Source organism: Diorhabda sublineata, chromosome 11 (assembly GCF_026230105.1).
Source record: "Diorhabda sublineata isolate icDioSubl1.1 chromosome 11, icDioSubl1.1, whole genome shotgun sequence".
Taxonomy (NCBI): Eukaryota; Metazoa; Arthropoda; class Insecta; order Coleoptera; family Chrysomelidae; genus Diorhabda; species Diorhabda sublineata.
The window spans coordinates 9,669,791-9,686,508 of NC_079484.1; the positions used below are offsets into that span (position 1 = coordinate 9,669,791).

General features: G+C 29.3%; 1 protein-coding gene across 2 annotated transcripts in view; it reads right to left on the bottom strand.

Moving 5' to 3' along the window:
• Positions 1 to 397: 397 nt before the first annotated feature.
• Positions 398 to 16,718, bottom strand: part of LOC130450513 (kinase suppressor of Ras 2) — a 29,067-nt gene continuing 12,746 nt past the window's right edge. For both annotated transcript variants that reach the window (XM_056788955.1, XM_056788953.1), the window contains exons 6-14: positions 16,413 to 16,682; positions 15,840 to 15,964; positions 15,629 to 15,743; positions 14,274 to 14,521; positions 12,760 to 13,119; positions 12,427 to 12,560; positions 12,199 to 12,333; positions 9,604 to 9,733; positions 398 to 2,922 (exon numbers count right to left, since the gene is read on the bottom strand). In XM_056788955.1, coding sequence (XP_056644933.1) covers positions 2,770 to 2,922; positions 9,604 to 9,733; positions 12,199 to 12,333; positions 12,427 to 12,560; positions 12,760 to 13,119; positions 14,274 to 14,521; positions 15,629 to 15,743; positions 15,840 to 15,964; positions 16,413 to 16,682 — 1,670 coding nt within the window. In that variant the 3' untranslated portion in view covers positions 398 to 2,769. The remainder of the gene's footprint in view (positions 2,923 to 9,603; positions 9,734 to 12,198; positions 12,334 to 12,426; positions 12,561 to 12,759; positions 13,120 to 14,273; positions 14,522 to 15,628; positions 15,744 to 15,839; positions 15,965 to 16,412; positions 16,683 to 16,718) is intronic.

Below are 16,718 nucleotides of genomic sequence, written 5' to 3' on the forward strand. Positions count from 1 at the left end.
AAAAGTAGTACTTCGTTCGGTACCTATTTTATTAAAAATAGTTTCAACTGCATCTACACTTAATTGAACAGTTTAATGGCCCCCAGCTACAAAATGTTTGTATTGAGTACCCGAAAAGAGCTAATATCTTAAAACAACAAAGATAATTAGCGAGAAAAGTATTTTTTTACAATTTCAAAATTAAATAAATGTTTAAAACAAGTTTGGAATATATTAAAATTTAACTTACATCATACAAATAGATTTTTCATAGTTACAGTTGATTTCATTTTTAGAATCAGATTTATTTGTACTCTACACGAATTATTATTTCGACTTTACTTACCTATCAATCTTAGCACGTTCATTTAAAATTAAAGTAGCCTTTTGTTATATATATATATATATATATATATATATATATATATATATATATATATATATATATATATATATATATATTTGTATAGTTGAAACAATAAAAATTTTTTTTATTGTGTTAAGTTTTGATAGATGCAGAAAATCGACGAACAATAACAAATCTCGCAATTCCCATATATTTCATAATCAGAAATGTTAACTACTCATATAAAAACAAAATGAATGTGATAAAACACTCATTTACACATTTTAAAAATTTAGACACATAATTTAGACTTTAACACGTTCACTGATGTTCAGAAACTGAATAAAGTGAATGGATCATAGTTATTTGATTTCTACCCAATATACGGGTAAATGCGATTATCTCTTCAACTTAAAAAGTATCATCGGGTATCATAGTCAGGAGATACCTCGCCTATGAAAGCATAATTAAAAATAAATAAAAAAATTCTATTTAATGACACTAAAGCACCTTCCTAATGTATGTGCATTGCAATTCAAAAAACGAAAAGAAATAACAGCAAGTATTTAATGATCTATACATTGTAGATGCTTATCAACAAGATTATTTTTTAATTGATACTTGTGGATGATAAATATTACAAAACAATGAATTCTTAAATTATTTATGTTCTACACTTCTACGTATGACTGTAATCAATTTCTCAATATAAAAACTAAAAAGAAATCATTTTTTCTAATGATAATTTAGCAAAATACAAAAATCACAAAATTTGGTCAACTACTACTCCAATTTGAGATTTATCCCTTGTTTGTTATTCGGCTTTGTTGATACCATTATATGGTATCCAAGAGTTGTTTGGTTTTCAATATTTCTGGCTTTGTTTCTAATATATAGGTCATTAGAGGTCTGTTTGTTGCTTTGTAAATTCATGCCTTTGTTTCTTGTTTTAGGTGTTTAATACATTCTGAAGACATTCCGCGACCTTATTTACTACTTTGCCTCTTATCTCGTCTTCTACGTCTCCACAAAGTACTTGAATTTCATTTGCAGTGCTTCTGGATGGACTGAGTAGCCTAATGGTACTGTTGTTGGTCCCAAGTCCGGAACAAAAAGGAGGGTTGGGTTGGCAACCACCCCTCCAGAAAACAGATAACTAGCTCAAAGTACCGATATTAAGCCTGGGATTGGAATAATGCTCCCAGTAGATGATTTACTAAAATCGGTATTGTTGAATGACAAAAAGAATTCATAGGAATGTATAGGCCAAGAATCAAATTCACCGAATCGATAGGAACCTACCCACTAGGTAGATATCTCGTGAAAATTAGTATGAAAACAGCAGCGAATGCAGGTTTTGTGGAGAAGCAGGTGAAACATCGGAACATATAGGTTCTGCATGCCCTGGGACAGCAGACAATCATAGAAAGCGGTAAATTAGCCTCCTAGAAGCCGTCTTAAATAATAGGCATTAATTACAAATTAATGTTCTAAGAGTAAGTTACATTGTAATTATTCAAGTATGTTCATTAAATACATTAGTTATGTTTACTTAGAGAAAAATGTTGTTTTCAATAAGATTATTTTTATTGTGAAACAATTATTCAAGTTGAGCAGTTTTTATCTATAAATATGAAGATGTATGTAAATCAGAAGAAGTCAAAGTAAAGTAAAAGTTAAGATATAGTCTTTAGAAGTTAAAGTAATTCTTTACTTTTAAATAAATTTGTGTTTTTAAAATAATAAATAACTTTTAGAAACCAAAAACGTAATTAGTGTATTAAGAGATGTAGTCTAAATACCTGGGTCTAGCACATACAACAGATCTCTTTACAATTTTAAAATTAAAATAAACTAAAAATACTAGTAAAAAGTTACGTTTCTATAAGACATTATTTATATATTAAGTGGAATTATCATATTACTTAAATTCGATTATTTTGATTAATGAAATGTATGGGAATACGAATATCTCACAATTAGAAGTGCGACACTTGTGCTAACAATTCATTAAAACCTGAACGATAACTTGAAAATGAGACCTTTCATTATATTTATGAGGGTTTTTCAAATTCACACTAGAAAAATAACGTTCTTACATGACCTCTAAGGAATACCGGGACATCCGTGAGGTTTTACGTTGCATTTATTCTATTTACAAAAATCACACTAAAATCACTTGTATGTCATATAGTCTATATGTGTTACATAAAAAATGAATCACTGGTTCAGTTCTTTATCATTCTAATGAAAAAATGTATAATTAATTCAGGTTGATGCCAAGGTGTAACAAAGTCAAAACTTGAATTTTCTTGGCACGAAAATATCATAGCTTCAATTTTTTTCTATTAATTAAAAATATTTATTGGATAACTATAAAATTACTTTTTAAGTAACACATACTGGACAAATGGTACACCATACTTTGAAAATACTTAACAACTTTAGAATACAGATTCAGCAGACCTAGAAAGATGGATAGGGTGAGATGGACTGCGCGCCAGACGTTTCTTTGGCAACTTCTCTAGAATGTTGAGTAACCTTATAAAATCGGGTCTATCGTTTGAATGGAAAGACCAGCACAGCATCAATATATCCTGTTTAAAACATTGATTCAGTTAAATAATCAAGTAATTGGCAGATGAATTTTTATAGAAAATGAACAATATTTTATTACGTGTTTGGTAACAAATTTGATAATATTATAAAAGCAAGATATAGTAATTTGTTTCAATTATTTTGGTGACATTAAATATAAGTAAATTTAGTAAAATTTGTGGTGATAGTGCTCACAAAATTCCAGTTATCTTTATTAATTTGCTTTTGTTTTAAGCAAATTTTGTATAATAATTTCCATACAAATTCGTATTTGTTAAAAATAATACTTTTCTGGTTTGTGTTTAATAATATAGGTATTAGTTTTTTTACTTTCTGGCCTACTGTTAAGATATATGAAAATAAAAAAAGAAGAAGTCAGTTAGTGAGAATCATAGAGAATTATCGAGAATGATTCATCATTAAGGTTAAGATGATATATTGATATGATTTGTATTGTGCATGGAGTTGACAAATAAAGGTGTATAAGAAGGAAGACTATAAGTTAATTATTTAAAAAAACAACAGGTTATGGGCCCAGGTGATTCTGTGGATAATTAAAATATAAAGAAAATGGCTAATTCACAAATAAAAAATATTTATAACATAGAACTATTGAATGGTGAAAATTATTACTCATGGAAATTTAGAGTGAAAATATTACTAGAAGAAAAAGATGTGGCAGAATGGATAGAAAAAGAATTTGTGGAATCAGATTATACAGTGGAAAAAGACAAAAAGGAAGCTATGAAAAAAGATAAGTTATGTAAGTCATTGATAATACAATGTTTGGATGATAAGCAATTAGAATTTGTAACGGAGAAAAATACAGCCTATGGTATGTGGCAAGCTTTAGGAGATATTTATGAAAAAAAAAGGATTACCCGGGCAAATGATGCTAAGAAGAATGTTAATGTCATTAAAATTAAAAGAGAATGAAGATTTGGAAGGTTATTTGACAGAATTTGATGACCTTGTTAGGAAGATAAGAGCTACAGGGGCTGTTATGAGTGATGAGGACATTGTATGTATGTTAATGATGGGGATGCCTCCAAGTTTTGAAACAGTTATAACAATATTAGAGAATATGGATCCTAAAGTGTTAACAATAGATTTCGTCAAAAGAAAATTTAGAAGTGAAGTAGAAAGAAGAAAAGCATTAAAATCTGAACAATCAACGTATGAACAAAAATCAGCAGTATTTAATACTACAAATACTAGAAAAATAGTGTGTTTCCGGTGTCACAAGGAAGGACATATGCAAAAAGACTGTAAAGAAAGTGTACCAGGGCAATCAAATTCAAGAGTTGTGCAAGGTGGTTTTACAAGAGGTAGTTTCAGAGGAAATTATAGAGGTGGTTATAGTAGAGGAGGTTTTCGAGGATATGCAACTCCAAGTAGAGGTTTCACTCGAGGTAGAAGTTATCATACAAACTACAGAAATCAGGGAAATCATGTAGAGGTGAACAAGAAACAAAGTTCAGAAGATCAGGAAGAGCAAGATGGAATATGTTTTTTGATGAATGGTAATGAAAGTAAGATTGTAAGTAACGATAATATCTCATTCTATATAGATTCAGGCTGTACAGATCATTTAGTAAATAATAACAAATATTTTTATGAATATTTAGAATTAAAAACACCAATTAACATAGCAGTAGCAAAGAATAATGAATATTTGAGGGCAATAGGTATTGGAAATATTAAAGTTTTAAGTAAAATAAATGGAAAGATCATTGAATGCATAATAAAAAATGTTTTTTACGTTCCAAATTTAAGGAAGAATTTATTATCAGTAAAAAGATTAGAAATGTCTAATGTATCTGTAGTTTTTGAGGGTGGTCAGGTTAGTTTATATAATGAAAATAAATTGATAGGAGTAGGATTTAGAAACAGGCTTTATGAGATTATTTTTGAGTATAAGATAGAAAATCGATGTTTTATGATTGAAAATGATGACAATGAATCAATGATGTGGCATAAAAGATTAGGGCATATATGTAATGCAAATTTAAAGTTATTAGTTGATAAAAGAATGGTAAAAGGTTTGGAAAATGTAAATGTAAATAAAATTGATTTTTGTGAAGCCTGTGTAAAAGGTAAAATGACAAAACTTAGATTTGAAACAAGATCACATGCAAAAAGATTATTAGAGATTGTTCATACTGATGTTGTTGGACCAATAACGCCACTAAGTCACGATGGGGGTAAATATTTTGTTACATTTGTGGATGATTTTTCTAATTTTTGTACAGTGTATATCATAAAAGGTAAAGATGAGGTGTTTAAGTGTTTTGAAGAATATGTAAATATGGTACAATCAAAATTTAACATAAAATTGGCAGTGCTAAGATGTGACAATGGAGGGGAATATATTTCCAAAGATATAAAAGATTTATGTAAATCAAATGGAACTGTTTTAGATTATACAATACCATATACGCCACAGCAGAATGGTAAGGCTGAGAGGTTTAATAGAAGTTTGTTGGAAAAGGCAAGAACAATGATAGAAGAAGCCAACCTGCCAAAAACATTTTGGAATGAGAGCATTAGAGTAGCTGCTTATATTTTAAATCGTAGCCCTAGCAAACATTTAGAAAATGTTACACCAGCAGAATTGTGGTATGGTAAAAAACCTGATATAAAAAATATTAAGATATTTGGATGTACAGCATATGCTCATATACAAAAACAATTTAGAGAAAAGTTTGATCCAGTTTCTGAAAAAATGATTTTTATAGGATATACAAATACAGGTTATAGATTGTGGAGTATAAAAGGAAAAAGGGTGATAGTAGCACGAGATGTTATATTTAATGAAACTGATTTTATTTATAAAATAAAAAAGGCAAGTATTGAAATAAATAATAGAGAACAAAACAGTTTAGAAGAAAACGCTGAAATAGAATCCGAAGAAGATGAGAGTAATGATGAAGCTCATAAAAGAAAAAATTTTGAAAGAATAAAAAGGAAAGTCAAAATTCCAGAAAAATATAATGATTATGAATTATATATGGCATTTGATGCAGTATCATTTGTAGAAAAAGTACCAGAGACAGTGGAGGAAATAGATAATAGAAGTGACAAAAATATGTGGATACAGGCTATGAAAAGGGAAATTGATTCAATTGAGAAAAATGAGACATGGAATGAAGTAGAGAAACCGGAAAAAGCAGAAATTTTGACAGCTAAATGGGTATTTGCTAAGAAACCATTAGAAACAATAATGGAAGACAGATACAAAGCGAGATTAGTTGTACGAGGATGTGGACAGAGAAATACTTATGATTATGATGATATATATTCACCTGTGGCAAAAATGACAACAATAAGGACTCTTCTAACAGTGAGCAATCAATATGGATATTATATAAAACAACTTGATGTGAAAACGGCATTTCTAAATGGAGATTTAAAAGAAGAAATATATGTTTATGCGCCAGAGAGGGTAAATTGTAAACCAGGATGTGTTTTAAAATTGAATAAAGCTCTTTATGGCTTAAAACAAGCTGCAAAATGCTGGAATATAAAAATAAATACATATTTATTAAATTTAGGTTTTACAAGATCAGAAACTGATTATTGTCTATATACAAAAGTTGATGAAGATAAACAAATTATGTATTTATTACTCTACGTGGATGATATCATATTAGCAGGGCAAAAATTAAATAAAATTGAAATTTGTAAAAATGATTTAATGAGATGTTTTGATATAAAAGATAAAGGAGATTTAAAGAGTTTTCTAGGACTTGAAGTAAATTATATTAAAGAAGAAGGAATCTTGGAATTAAGTCAAAGAAGATATTTACTTGGAATATTAGAAAGATTTAATTTTGATAATTGCAATCCCACAGCAACACCTATAGATCCAAAGTTTAATATTTTTGAAAATAAAGATGATGAATGCACACTACCAGTAAGACAACTAATTGGATGTTTAATGTATCTGATGCTTGGAACAAGACCAGATATCAGTTACTCAGTAAATTATTTAAGTAGATTTCAAGATAAAAATAATAGTTTGGTGTGGACAGGATTAAAAAGAATTTTAAGATATTTAAAAGGAACAGTTAATATGCATTTAAAATTTGAAAGAAAAAATAATGAGAGTTTGTTTGAGTGTTATGTGGATTCTGATTGGGGAAGTGAAGTGGTAGATAGAAAATCAGTGTCAGGATATTTAATTAAATTATTTGGTAATATAGTGATGTGGGTAACAAGAAAACAAAATTGTGTGACTCTTTCAAGCTCAGAAGCTGAGTTAGTGGCATTATGTTCCGCAGTACAAGATTGCTTATGGTTTAAGAAATTATTGTTTGATATGAAAGTCAATATTCAAAATTTTAAAATATATGAGGACAATCAAGGATGTATAGCTTTGATAAAAAATCCCGAAAATAACAAACGTGTAAAACATATAGATATAAAATACAACTTTGTGTGTGACATTTTAAATACAAAGAAAATGGAATTAACTTTTATTGGAACTAAAAATCAAGTAGCAGACATTTTAACAAAGGGGCTCCACAAAAGACAGTTTTATAAGAATAGAGATTATTTAAATTTATGTTAAGATATTTTGTTTATTATTAATGTTAATAAAAGAAAAAAATCAAAATATAATATTTGAAATTTCATAGAAAAGTATTAAGAGAGGGTGTTAAAAATAATACTTTTCTGGTTTGTGTTTAATAATATAGGTATTAGTTTTTTTACTTTCTGGCCTACTGTTAAGATATATGAAAATAAAAAAAGAAGAAGTCAGTTAGTGAGAATCATAGAGAATTATCGAGAATGATTCATCATTAAGGTTAAGATGATATATTGATATGATTTGTATTGTACATGGAGTTGACAAATAAAGGTGTATAAGAAGGAAGACTATAAGTTAATTATTTAAAAAAACAACAGTATTTTCTATTTATTTGGGGAACAAAACAAATAGAATAGAGCAGATGTCTGTTTGGTTATATTTAAAAAAGTATAAATTTAGTCCATTCCTTCTCATTCTAATTTCCACCTGTGTTCCTGTTTTCATCAACATTTTATTATTTTCCGTTGTTCAGCTACCAGTTTAAAGTTCAACCAAACCCACAGGACCCAACCGGGTCAGCACAAACAAACCAACAAATTCAACTCACAATAGCTGAGAATTTAGTTGTTGATTCCAACCATCCCGGCTTTCCATAGATAAGTCCTATTCTTATATTTAATATATAGAAATTTAAGTTTGTTTTTAATTTATAACTGCTTTTATTCGTTGTGCTCTTTTGGATACGCTGTTGGTTACTTTTCAATAAGAGAAAAAATAGGTAAATAGTTTTATACTAGAGTAAATTGTGAGTGTACATAATTATTCACTTAAATAGTCCAATATTTTTTCTCGAAACTACTCTTATAAAATAGATATTGAGATGTTTTTTGAACCATTTTCAGGTTTTTACAATTAAATAGTTAAAGATGTAGCATCAAATTCAGCATTTCCAAAAAAAGTTGTTTAACCCCTAGTAATCATTACAAAAAACCTGATATAACATTGGAATGAGCATTGAATTTCCTTTGAAATGATATTAGGTTTGTCAAAATTCATAATTATAACAAAATTCATTGTTATAACAATTTCATTAAGTTTCCACCATTGAATTAATACTAAAAATAGAGATAGAACGAAGTATAGCTTGTTTAAGTAAACTTGAACTGCTGATAAAGAGAGAACGAACATCGGTGTACCACTTGCTATCTTTCTGTACTCCGTTCTAATTGGATCTTTAATATTAAGTTTATACATAAAACACCAATTATAAGCAAGTAAAAAGAGGTAGAGAGTAGTAAACCGATGCTCTTTGTCTTTCTTTAATATTAACTCTATGGTATAGCAGACGTAGTAAATATTTCATCTCAATGCTTCTAAATGTTCTTGATTTTAGGTCTCTTCTATTTTAAAATTAGTTTTTTTTAATAATTTAGAAGCATTAATATGGTCAAAGAAATAAGAAATTTATTTCATCTGATAGGGTCCACAATAATCTACATGAAAAGTTACATATGATAAAGCGATCACTAATGTGGGAGACTCTATTACTTAATGCTGATCGAAAGTTTGTAGGTTTGGATATCTTCAAACATAACCCAAATTAATTTTTCCGATATGCGATAATAAATGAAACTTGGATATACTATTATACCTAAGAATGTGCTCTCAATAAAGCAAAAACCGTTTTATCGGTGAATAATGTCATGACCACAGTGTTTCAGAAAACCAAAGGTGTAATATTTGTTGGTTATTTAGTAAAAGGAAAAAACGATAAACTGCTGATTTGCAACTGCCCATTCGTCTTTTATTTTGGTAGAAAAATTACCCAAATTGTGATACTTATCAAAGATAATTTTTTCGATGATTTGAAATTGTAAACTCGATGGGCTGAGTGTGTAAAGTTGAAATAGGCTCTATTCGAAAAATCATAATTTTCGTAGTTTTATTATAAAATTTTTAACAAGAACGCTGTGTCATCATTGGAATAGTAATCTTATTAGGATCTTCAACCGGTCTGCTAGTTAGCCTTTTGGTGAAATTAAAGGACGTTTCAATTTTGGTCTTGATTTAAGATATTGACGCGAAATTTCTCATTAAGTTACTTAAAGTTTACTTGTAATAAATTTTCATTTAAAATTTGTTATACCTTCACATCCCTAGATGCTTGAAGATTGGCAAGAGGTTGTTTCATTCCTTTTCCTACCTGCCAGATAACAGCCTCAGGCGGTTGGCCTTTGAATGGCCATTCCCCACAAAGTAGTTCGTACCACACAGTCCTATAAATTATACAAAGTATTTCAATCATTTGTCAAAATAATAAGATTAAAAAATATTTACTTTATGTAGTAAGGAAATTGTTGTATTGAACATTTAGAAAGATCAAATGAATTTAATAACATTGTGTATGAAATGCTAAATAAAAAGGGAATTGTTGAAATAATTTAAAAAACTGATTTTTTTGGCACATTACAACAAGTAATTATTTATAAGAAGTGGTTTTCCTGGAATTAAATATTTGTATATAATTGCACTGCTCAGCAAAATAAAGCAAAATTTTCATTATTTAATTACAATTAAAAAATAAAATTCGAAAAAACTGATTTTTTTGGCACATCTTCATGTAATTATTTATAAAAAGTGGTTTTCATGGAATTAAAATTTTGATACAACTGCACTGTTCAGCAAAATAAAAATTTTCATTATTCAATATCAAAAAATATTGCAGCAATTTCGAGTAAAAATTTGCTATATGGATATTGATCAATATGAAATAAATAGATTTTTAATTTTAACCACTATTGTAGGAAATAAAATATTCAACATGAAATGTATACCAAAATGTATACAGATGAGATTAAAAAAGAATCTGAAAAACAATTAAAGGGACTATTTTAATATCATATACTATCAACTGGACTTGATTGGACATTATTCTGATTTTATGTTGAAAATCGTCGCATATTTCAATGAGCCTAAATTGTAAATTGTGAAGCAGATTTAAGAAAGCTCATAAGCGACTATTAATACATCCAAATGAAGTAGTTGGCTGGCTGTATGATTGCTTGCATTTCGATCTCTTTAGTTAGTTCATTTTAGGAAGATTCTTGAGATATGTACACTGTACCTGAGAGTTTAAAGATGACTTATTTTAATGATCAACATGTTAGTGTAATTTACCCCTTATTATTGCCAACTTACCACTACACACATACTTTGGTATTACTGCTCACACCTTTTTTCTGTATACTAAAACATGTTGATTATAGGGCAAATCTAGACTGACGAAATAAACAATGATCTTTTTTGAACTTTAGTTATGCTGCGATTAACAGAAGTCCAATTTCAGGCACTCTGGGTCTTAAATTGATTTTTCCTAATCATCTCTTTATCGTATCATTGCTCATTTCTTGTTGATAGTACTATAAAAAATATTTGCAAAACTTAGTAGATCCAATAAACCATTACTAAGTTAAAATTAATGGAACCGTTGGTGATATTAATATTGAATACACTGTTTATACCACCACTACCCCAACACTCACAATTACACTGGCTGACTACGGGTAGGTAGATAGTTCTCCTTTAGTCTCTGAAGACAATAGCTTGGTTATCGAAACGAGCGTCAGACAGTGTAATTGTGAATGTTGGTGTAAACAGTGTATTCAGTACCAATAAACCATGATCTTAGTATTGCAAACAATCTATCCCGATTCATATCAATTACATCGTCTTATGATGGTCTTTGATTTTTCCTGTCTCTTGAAACCTTCCTAATGTTATGAAAAACTATACTACATGGAATCTTTGTGCCATTTATACTTGTAAGAAGCCTTTTTCAATCAATAGCTGTATTCTTTTTAAATAAGTCACATGGCTAGGTTCGTAATTAAGACAAAATCATTTCAAAATAAACTGTTACTTGCATTTTAGCAAATTTATGTTTTGGACAGCAGCAAAAAGTTATATTAGTTCTAGTTAAATTTGCCAAAAGTTGGTAATACAAGTTTAACTTGTTGTATTTTGGCCATTAAACTACAAAACACACATTGTGCTTTGCTTTTTAATGACTACACTAGCTCAAAATGTTTAATTCTTGTGAGTTTTCTCACTATACCATGTTGGTTCAGCAACTGGATTACTTCGACATTCTTGTAGTTGTGAAGCCATTCTTTATACTTCCTTGCAAAATATATTTCCTAGTTTGCTACCATTTCCATTTCTAGGTCCATTTAGAGCTCGCCGTTTCTCACATACTAAAGAGCGTTAACAATACCATTCAATAATTTGTTTTGGAATCTTGTATGATTTCAATGTTGCTTGCACTGGCATAAACCCAAAGTTGTATGCTGCTATGTCCACACAAGCCTACAGAACTTATTTTGAATTGATATTTCAAAGTTTTTACCTAGTTTCATATTCAAGTTCAGGCCTAGGTACTTAGAGACATTTGCATATGAAATAATATGATTATGAGCATTTGAAGAGAGCTTTATTCAAATAACAAATTATGCATTAATTTTGCTGGAGACCGTAGTACAGAATATAACAACAAATGAAATTAATATTTTTGTTAACTATAATAATTGAATGAAACTTTAGCATTTACATAATTAATTTTAGGATTTTTTCTAATTATAAAAAATTGGTAAAACAAAAAACACGCTGAAATTATGAAACATTCATGTTTAGTTAGGCCGAGAGAGGTTAGCGATAAACTATATTGTGAATTGATCAAGCTTACCCAAAGGCGTAGACATCTGAAGCTTTACTAAATGGCAATTCTTCATCATGAGGTTGGTGGGCGTGTAAGCTACGCATTATTTCTGGAGCTAAATAACACAACCATCCTGGAGGAATGCCTAAACTATCCGTCCGCCTTAAAAATTAGAATTACAATATATTTTGCTTATTTATGGAAAAAACAATTATTAGAAATTATTACTTAAAAATACAAAATTAGTTAACTCACCTATTTCCAAAACATAACTTTGTTACACTGAAAAGTCCAAAATCTGTAATGACTACTTTGCCGTTTTCTACAAAAATATTTTTACTTTTCAAATCTTTATGAATAATACCTTTCGCATGTAAGTATCCCATTCCCTAAAACAGGAAATTATTCAATACAATATTTACATTTAGATTGTTTCAGCACAACAAATCAAAACGAAATGTAGCTCATGTAACGCAATAATTAACAAATATAAGACAAACAAAAATTGGTTCGCTTTTGAATAGGGAACACCAAAGTGGGAAAAAAATTACTATACAAAGAGTATAATAATATCTTGTTGGTATTTACCTGAGATATTTGTTGGGCGACATTAGTGGTCTTATTCATATTGAATTTATCTTTCCTGAGATGTATGTGTGTGTACAAAGTTAATCCTTTAGACAAACTTGTTACTATCGCTAATTTAGGTGGTTTCATGCAAGCACCCATAAACAAAATTAAATTTTCGTGTCTGGTTTTTCTGAAAGTCGAAACTTCATTTTTAAATTGCTCTAACGTTTTTTCGTCTTTTAAATAATTAACATTTAATACTTTTACTGCTACATCACCATGCCATTGTCCCCGGTAGACCGTTCCAAATCGCCCGGTTCCTATGATGTCGTTCATTTTCAACTCATCGTAAGGAATGTCCCATTCTCTCATAGATAACTAAAAAACATAAAAATTAAAGTATTTACTGTAGATATTTATTATTTTTGCATTAAATGACCGAGATAACTGTAAACATTTTTCAAGCCAATAGAGTAAACTACCAATAGAAAGTGAAGTACATATATTTAGTTTAATTTTCTGTCACAAATGTTCACAAAGTAAATTTCTTCACAATGAAAGTGGATCCTTTAAATTATTGTCAGCGATATTCTAGTTTCTGAATGATTTCTGTAGGGTGGCTCTTGTAGAAATAAAATAAATCTTTATTGTAATAGTCTCTTGGACATCTTCCAAATAATTTTTGATTAATTTAATATTTCTAAAGAGGATTTTTGAATTGGCATATGATTATAATAATTTTTAAACATTTATAGATCGGTTGATTTATAACTGAAATATTGACCAAATTTGCAAATTATAAAATATATTTACTAAATTTCTATAGAAAAATTGCGAATTGGGAATTGGAAACCTAAGCGTGAAAAATGAATAATATATTGACAATTGGTTAAAAATAATGATAACGAAATTAAAAATAGTGTAGGAGATGTTTTGTAACATTTCAATGGATTCTTTAGTTATTATAATCACATTTAGAGAGCGTGGTTCTATCTACTCAAGTTGATCTCATAGGTTACATGAAGAAAATCGAAACATAAACGTGAAATAGTGTTGAAGATGTTTTGCATCAAAGATTTTTCAGTTTACAATTCAAGAAAAACAAGGAGGCAAATATACTTGCAGGGTAAGGAGCACACAAGCGTTTTGCTGGCTCAGAATGTTTCTATGTTAACGGAAAATGCAACTACAAGAGCTTGAGAAGAAGGAAGAGTCCAAAAAAGAAAAGAATTACTTTGGTGTATTCTTCCATTCTAAGAAAAACCTTCAGAACTTGAAATTACAAGATCTAATGTCTCTTAGTAAACATATCCTACACCTTCTCATTGGATTACTCACAGGATATCGCCTAATGAGAATAGAAGAAACGGGAAATTCTTAACGCAAAACTTTTAATAGCAAGGAAGTGACAATATTTTATATAATTTAAAGTACTAGAATTATTATAAAAATTTTTTAGTATTACTTATACCAACTAATTTTATAAACTTTTCGTCAAGTTTGACCCGCATTTATTCTAATTTTTTACTTACACTATTCTGTCGAGGCCATCGATGTCCATCAGTAATAGTCTCACTATCAGAAACTTGACTATCTTGAGAGTCTACCCGAACAGGAGTCTTGTCAGAATCCGTACTTGTACTTTCTGAGGTTTGTGATGCTGTTCTATCATTGTCAGTAGATTGTTGAGAACTTACTAGATCCCGATGAAAGAGAGGTACGTTTGGTAACGGGTGAGTTTCTAACGTCACTTCGTTCGTTGTTTCACCGAGTGTGACGTCTGTAATAATAAATATAAATGATAAATTTATGAACAAAAATCACAAAAAATTTGGGATTTGGAGTTTAAGCTTACAATACACAATATGAAAATTTTTCTCAACAGATTTTGTCAGTAATAGATATAGTGATAAAAATCAACCATTAAGTTGAAAAACTATGGGTTGAAATTGTACTGCACTACTAAAATTATTAAAAAAGCCATTTCTATCTAAGTCTCCCTAAATTCTATAATGATAAAACCAGTTAATGGTTACCCAAGAGAGCTGGCTAATAAGATTATAAATGAGAACAATCATAACATGAAACAGGTACCTCGAAACGAAAGTAAAATGTATTATAAATTTCCTTACATTAGAGGATTGTCAACAAAGATGGCAACTTATTTATGCATATCTGAGACAAAACACCTAGACTCCAATATTCCAATGTGATTTATAAAAGAAATTGTTTAGTATATATAAGAGATACATCGGTATGAATAAACAGTACTTGAAAATCAGAATATACCAAAATGAATATCATTGTCGAGAACATAATAACAACAAGAAAGATAAAACAGCTCTGGCCCAACATCATTTCACCGATGGTCACAACTTTAATTTTGATGATGTGAAAATTCCGGATAAACCATATTTTGAATGTTTATAAGTCAACATATTGTAACCAGACAAGTAGTTGATGGTAACAATTAGAATAACTCCAACAGTTTTTACCGTTCATGCTTTTGTTAATATGGGAAACTTTGGAAGTATAATAATTTAAAAAGGTATGTTGTTTGCACAGGTTTTACTTATACATGTATGCATGGTTATTCAGTTTTATACAACAATGTTCTTTCTTGTTCATATTATATAATTTGTCTTAGATACAGTGTGTCCTATTCATTTAAACTTATTGATTATTGTTTTACTTCTAATTTCACAATTTTCTGTTTACTTGTTTATCTTTCTCAAAGTTTAAGTTATAATGTACCATATATTTTTAGCCTCGATAAAGAAATGAAAGATCGAAACGTAAGCATTTTAAAAAACTCTTGGACGAATCCTCAACCTACAACACCATTCGAAATTATATTTTTGATTTTTTGATATTTTTAACACTGTACCTGGAAAATGAAAAGTAGATTTTTGACTAGAATGAGGGGTCGTTAAGGTCTGAACTGCAGGACTCGACGGCGTTGAACTATTACAACTAGATGTATTGGAACTGGAATCGGGAGGCTGAAAATAAATAAATCAAATAGTTAATCAAAGAAAACCGTTAACAATTTTTTCACCATTACAACATTACAATCATACAACAATTCTATGACTTACTGGAAATGGTGGAGTGTTTATTGATGGTTGCGGATGTGAGTTTTTTCTAGCTCTAGTTCTCGTTAACGAATTAATCATATTTTTTCCACTAGCCCTTCCCATTGTAGGAGACACAAATGTGGTTCCTGCAACAGATTATAATGATTCGATTTATATTGTTTTAAAAAATTTTCAGTTTAATAACAGTAATAACAGGAATAGGGTGGTTGTTCAATAATTTTTATTCATTCCCATTGTTAGGTTAGGTTAGATTGGCCTTATCGTGAAATCTTTGTAATAAACCTTGCCAATGTCAACTAATCAGCTCTCCGAAACGCCGATACTATTATTTATTCCCAGTCACATTCTATCAAGAATTCTGAATGCATAACACACCACAATAATAGAAAAAAAACTATCAACACATACAGGACACTAGACAATTGAGAAGAAAGATAAGATAAAATAAACGCAATAGATTTGAGAATAAAGAAAAAATGAGTATAAAAGTGATTAGAACCCTGATCTGATATTTAAAAATATAAATAGAATGATATAAACAGAAGGAGTCAGTTAACATTTATTTACACTTACCCGTGTCCATAGGAAAATTTTTCTTAAATTCATTAAGAAGTTCTGTAGGTAGTCCACAAGAAGGCGTCACTTTATCTTCACAGTCCCTGTGACAAGTATATTTACATTCTTTACACTTTAAGCCAGTACCAAAATAAATTGGTTTTTGACAGTATCCACATGAGGACATCATCTTAAACGTTTTGGTGAATCTGTGATTAATTTGATGAGTCATTATTTTACCCAGCACTGTTGGAGTTCGAGGAGACTTCGGAACTTGAAGACTAATAGCTAAAAATCGAAAAACACTTTTATTCAAAGTAACAT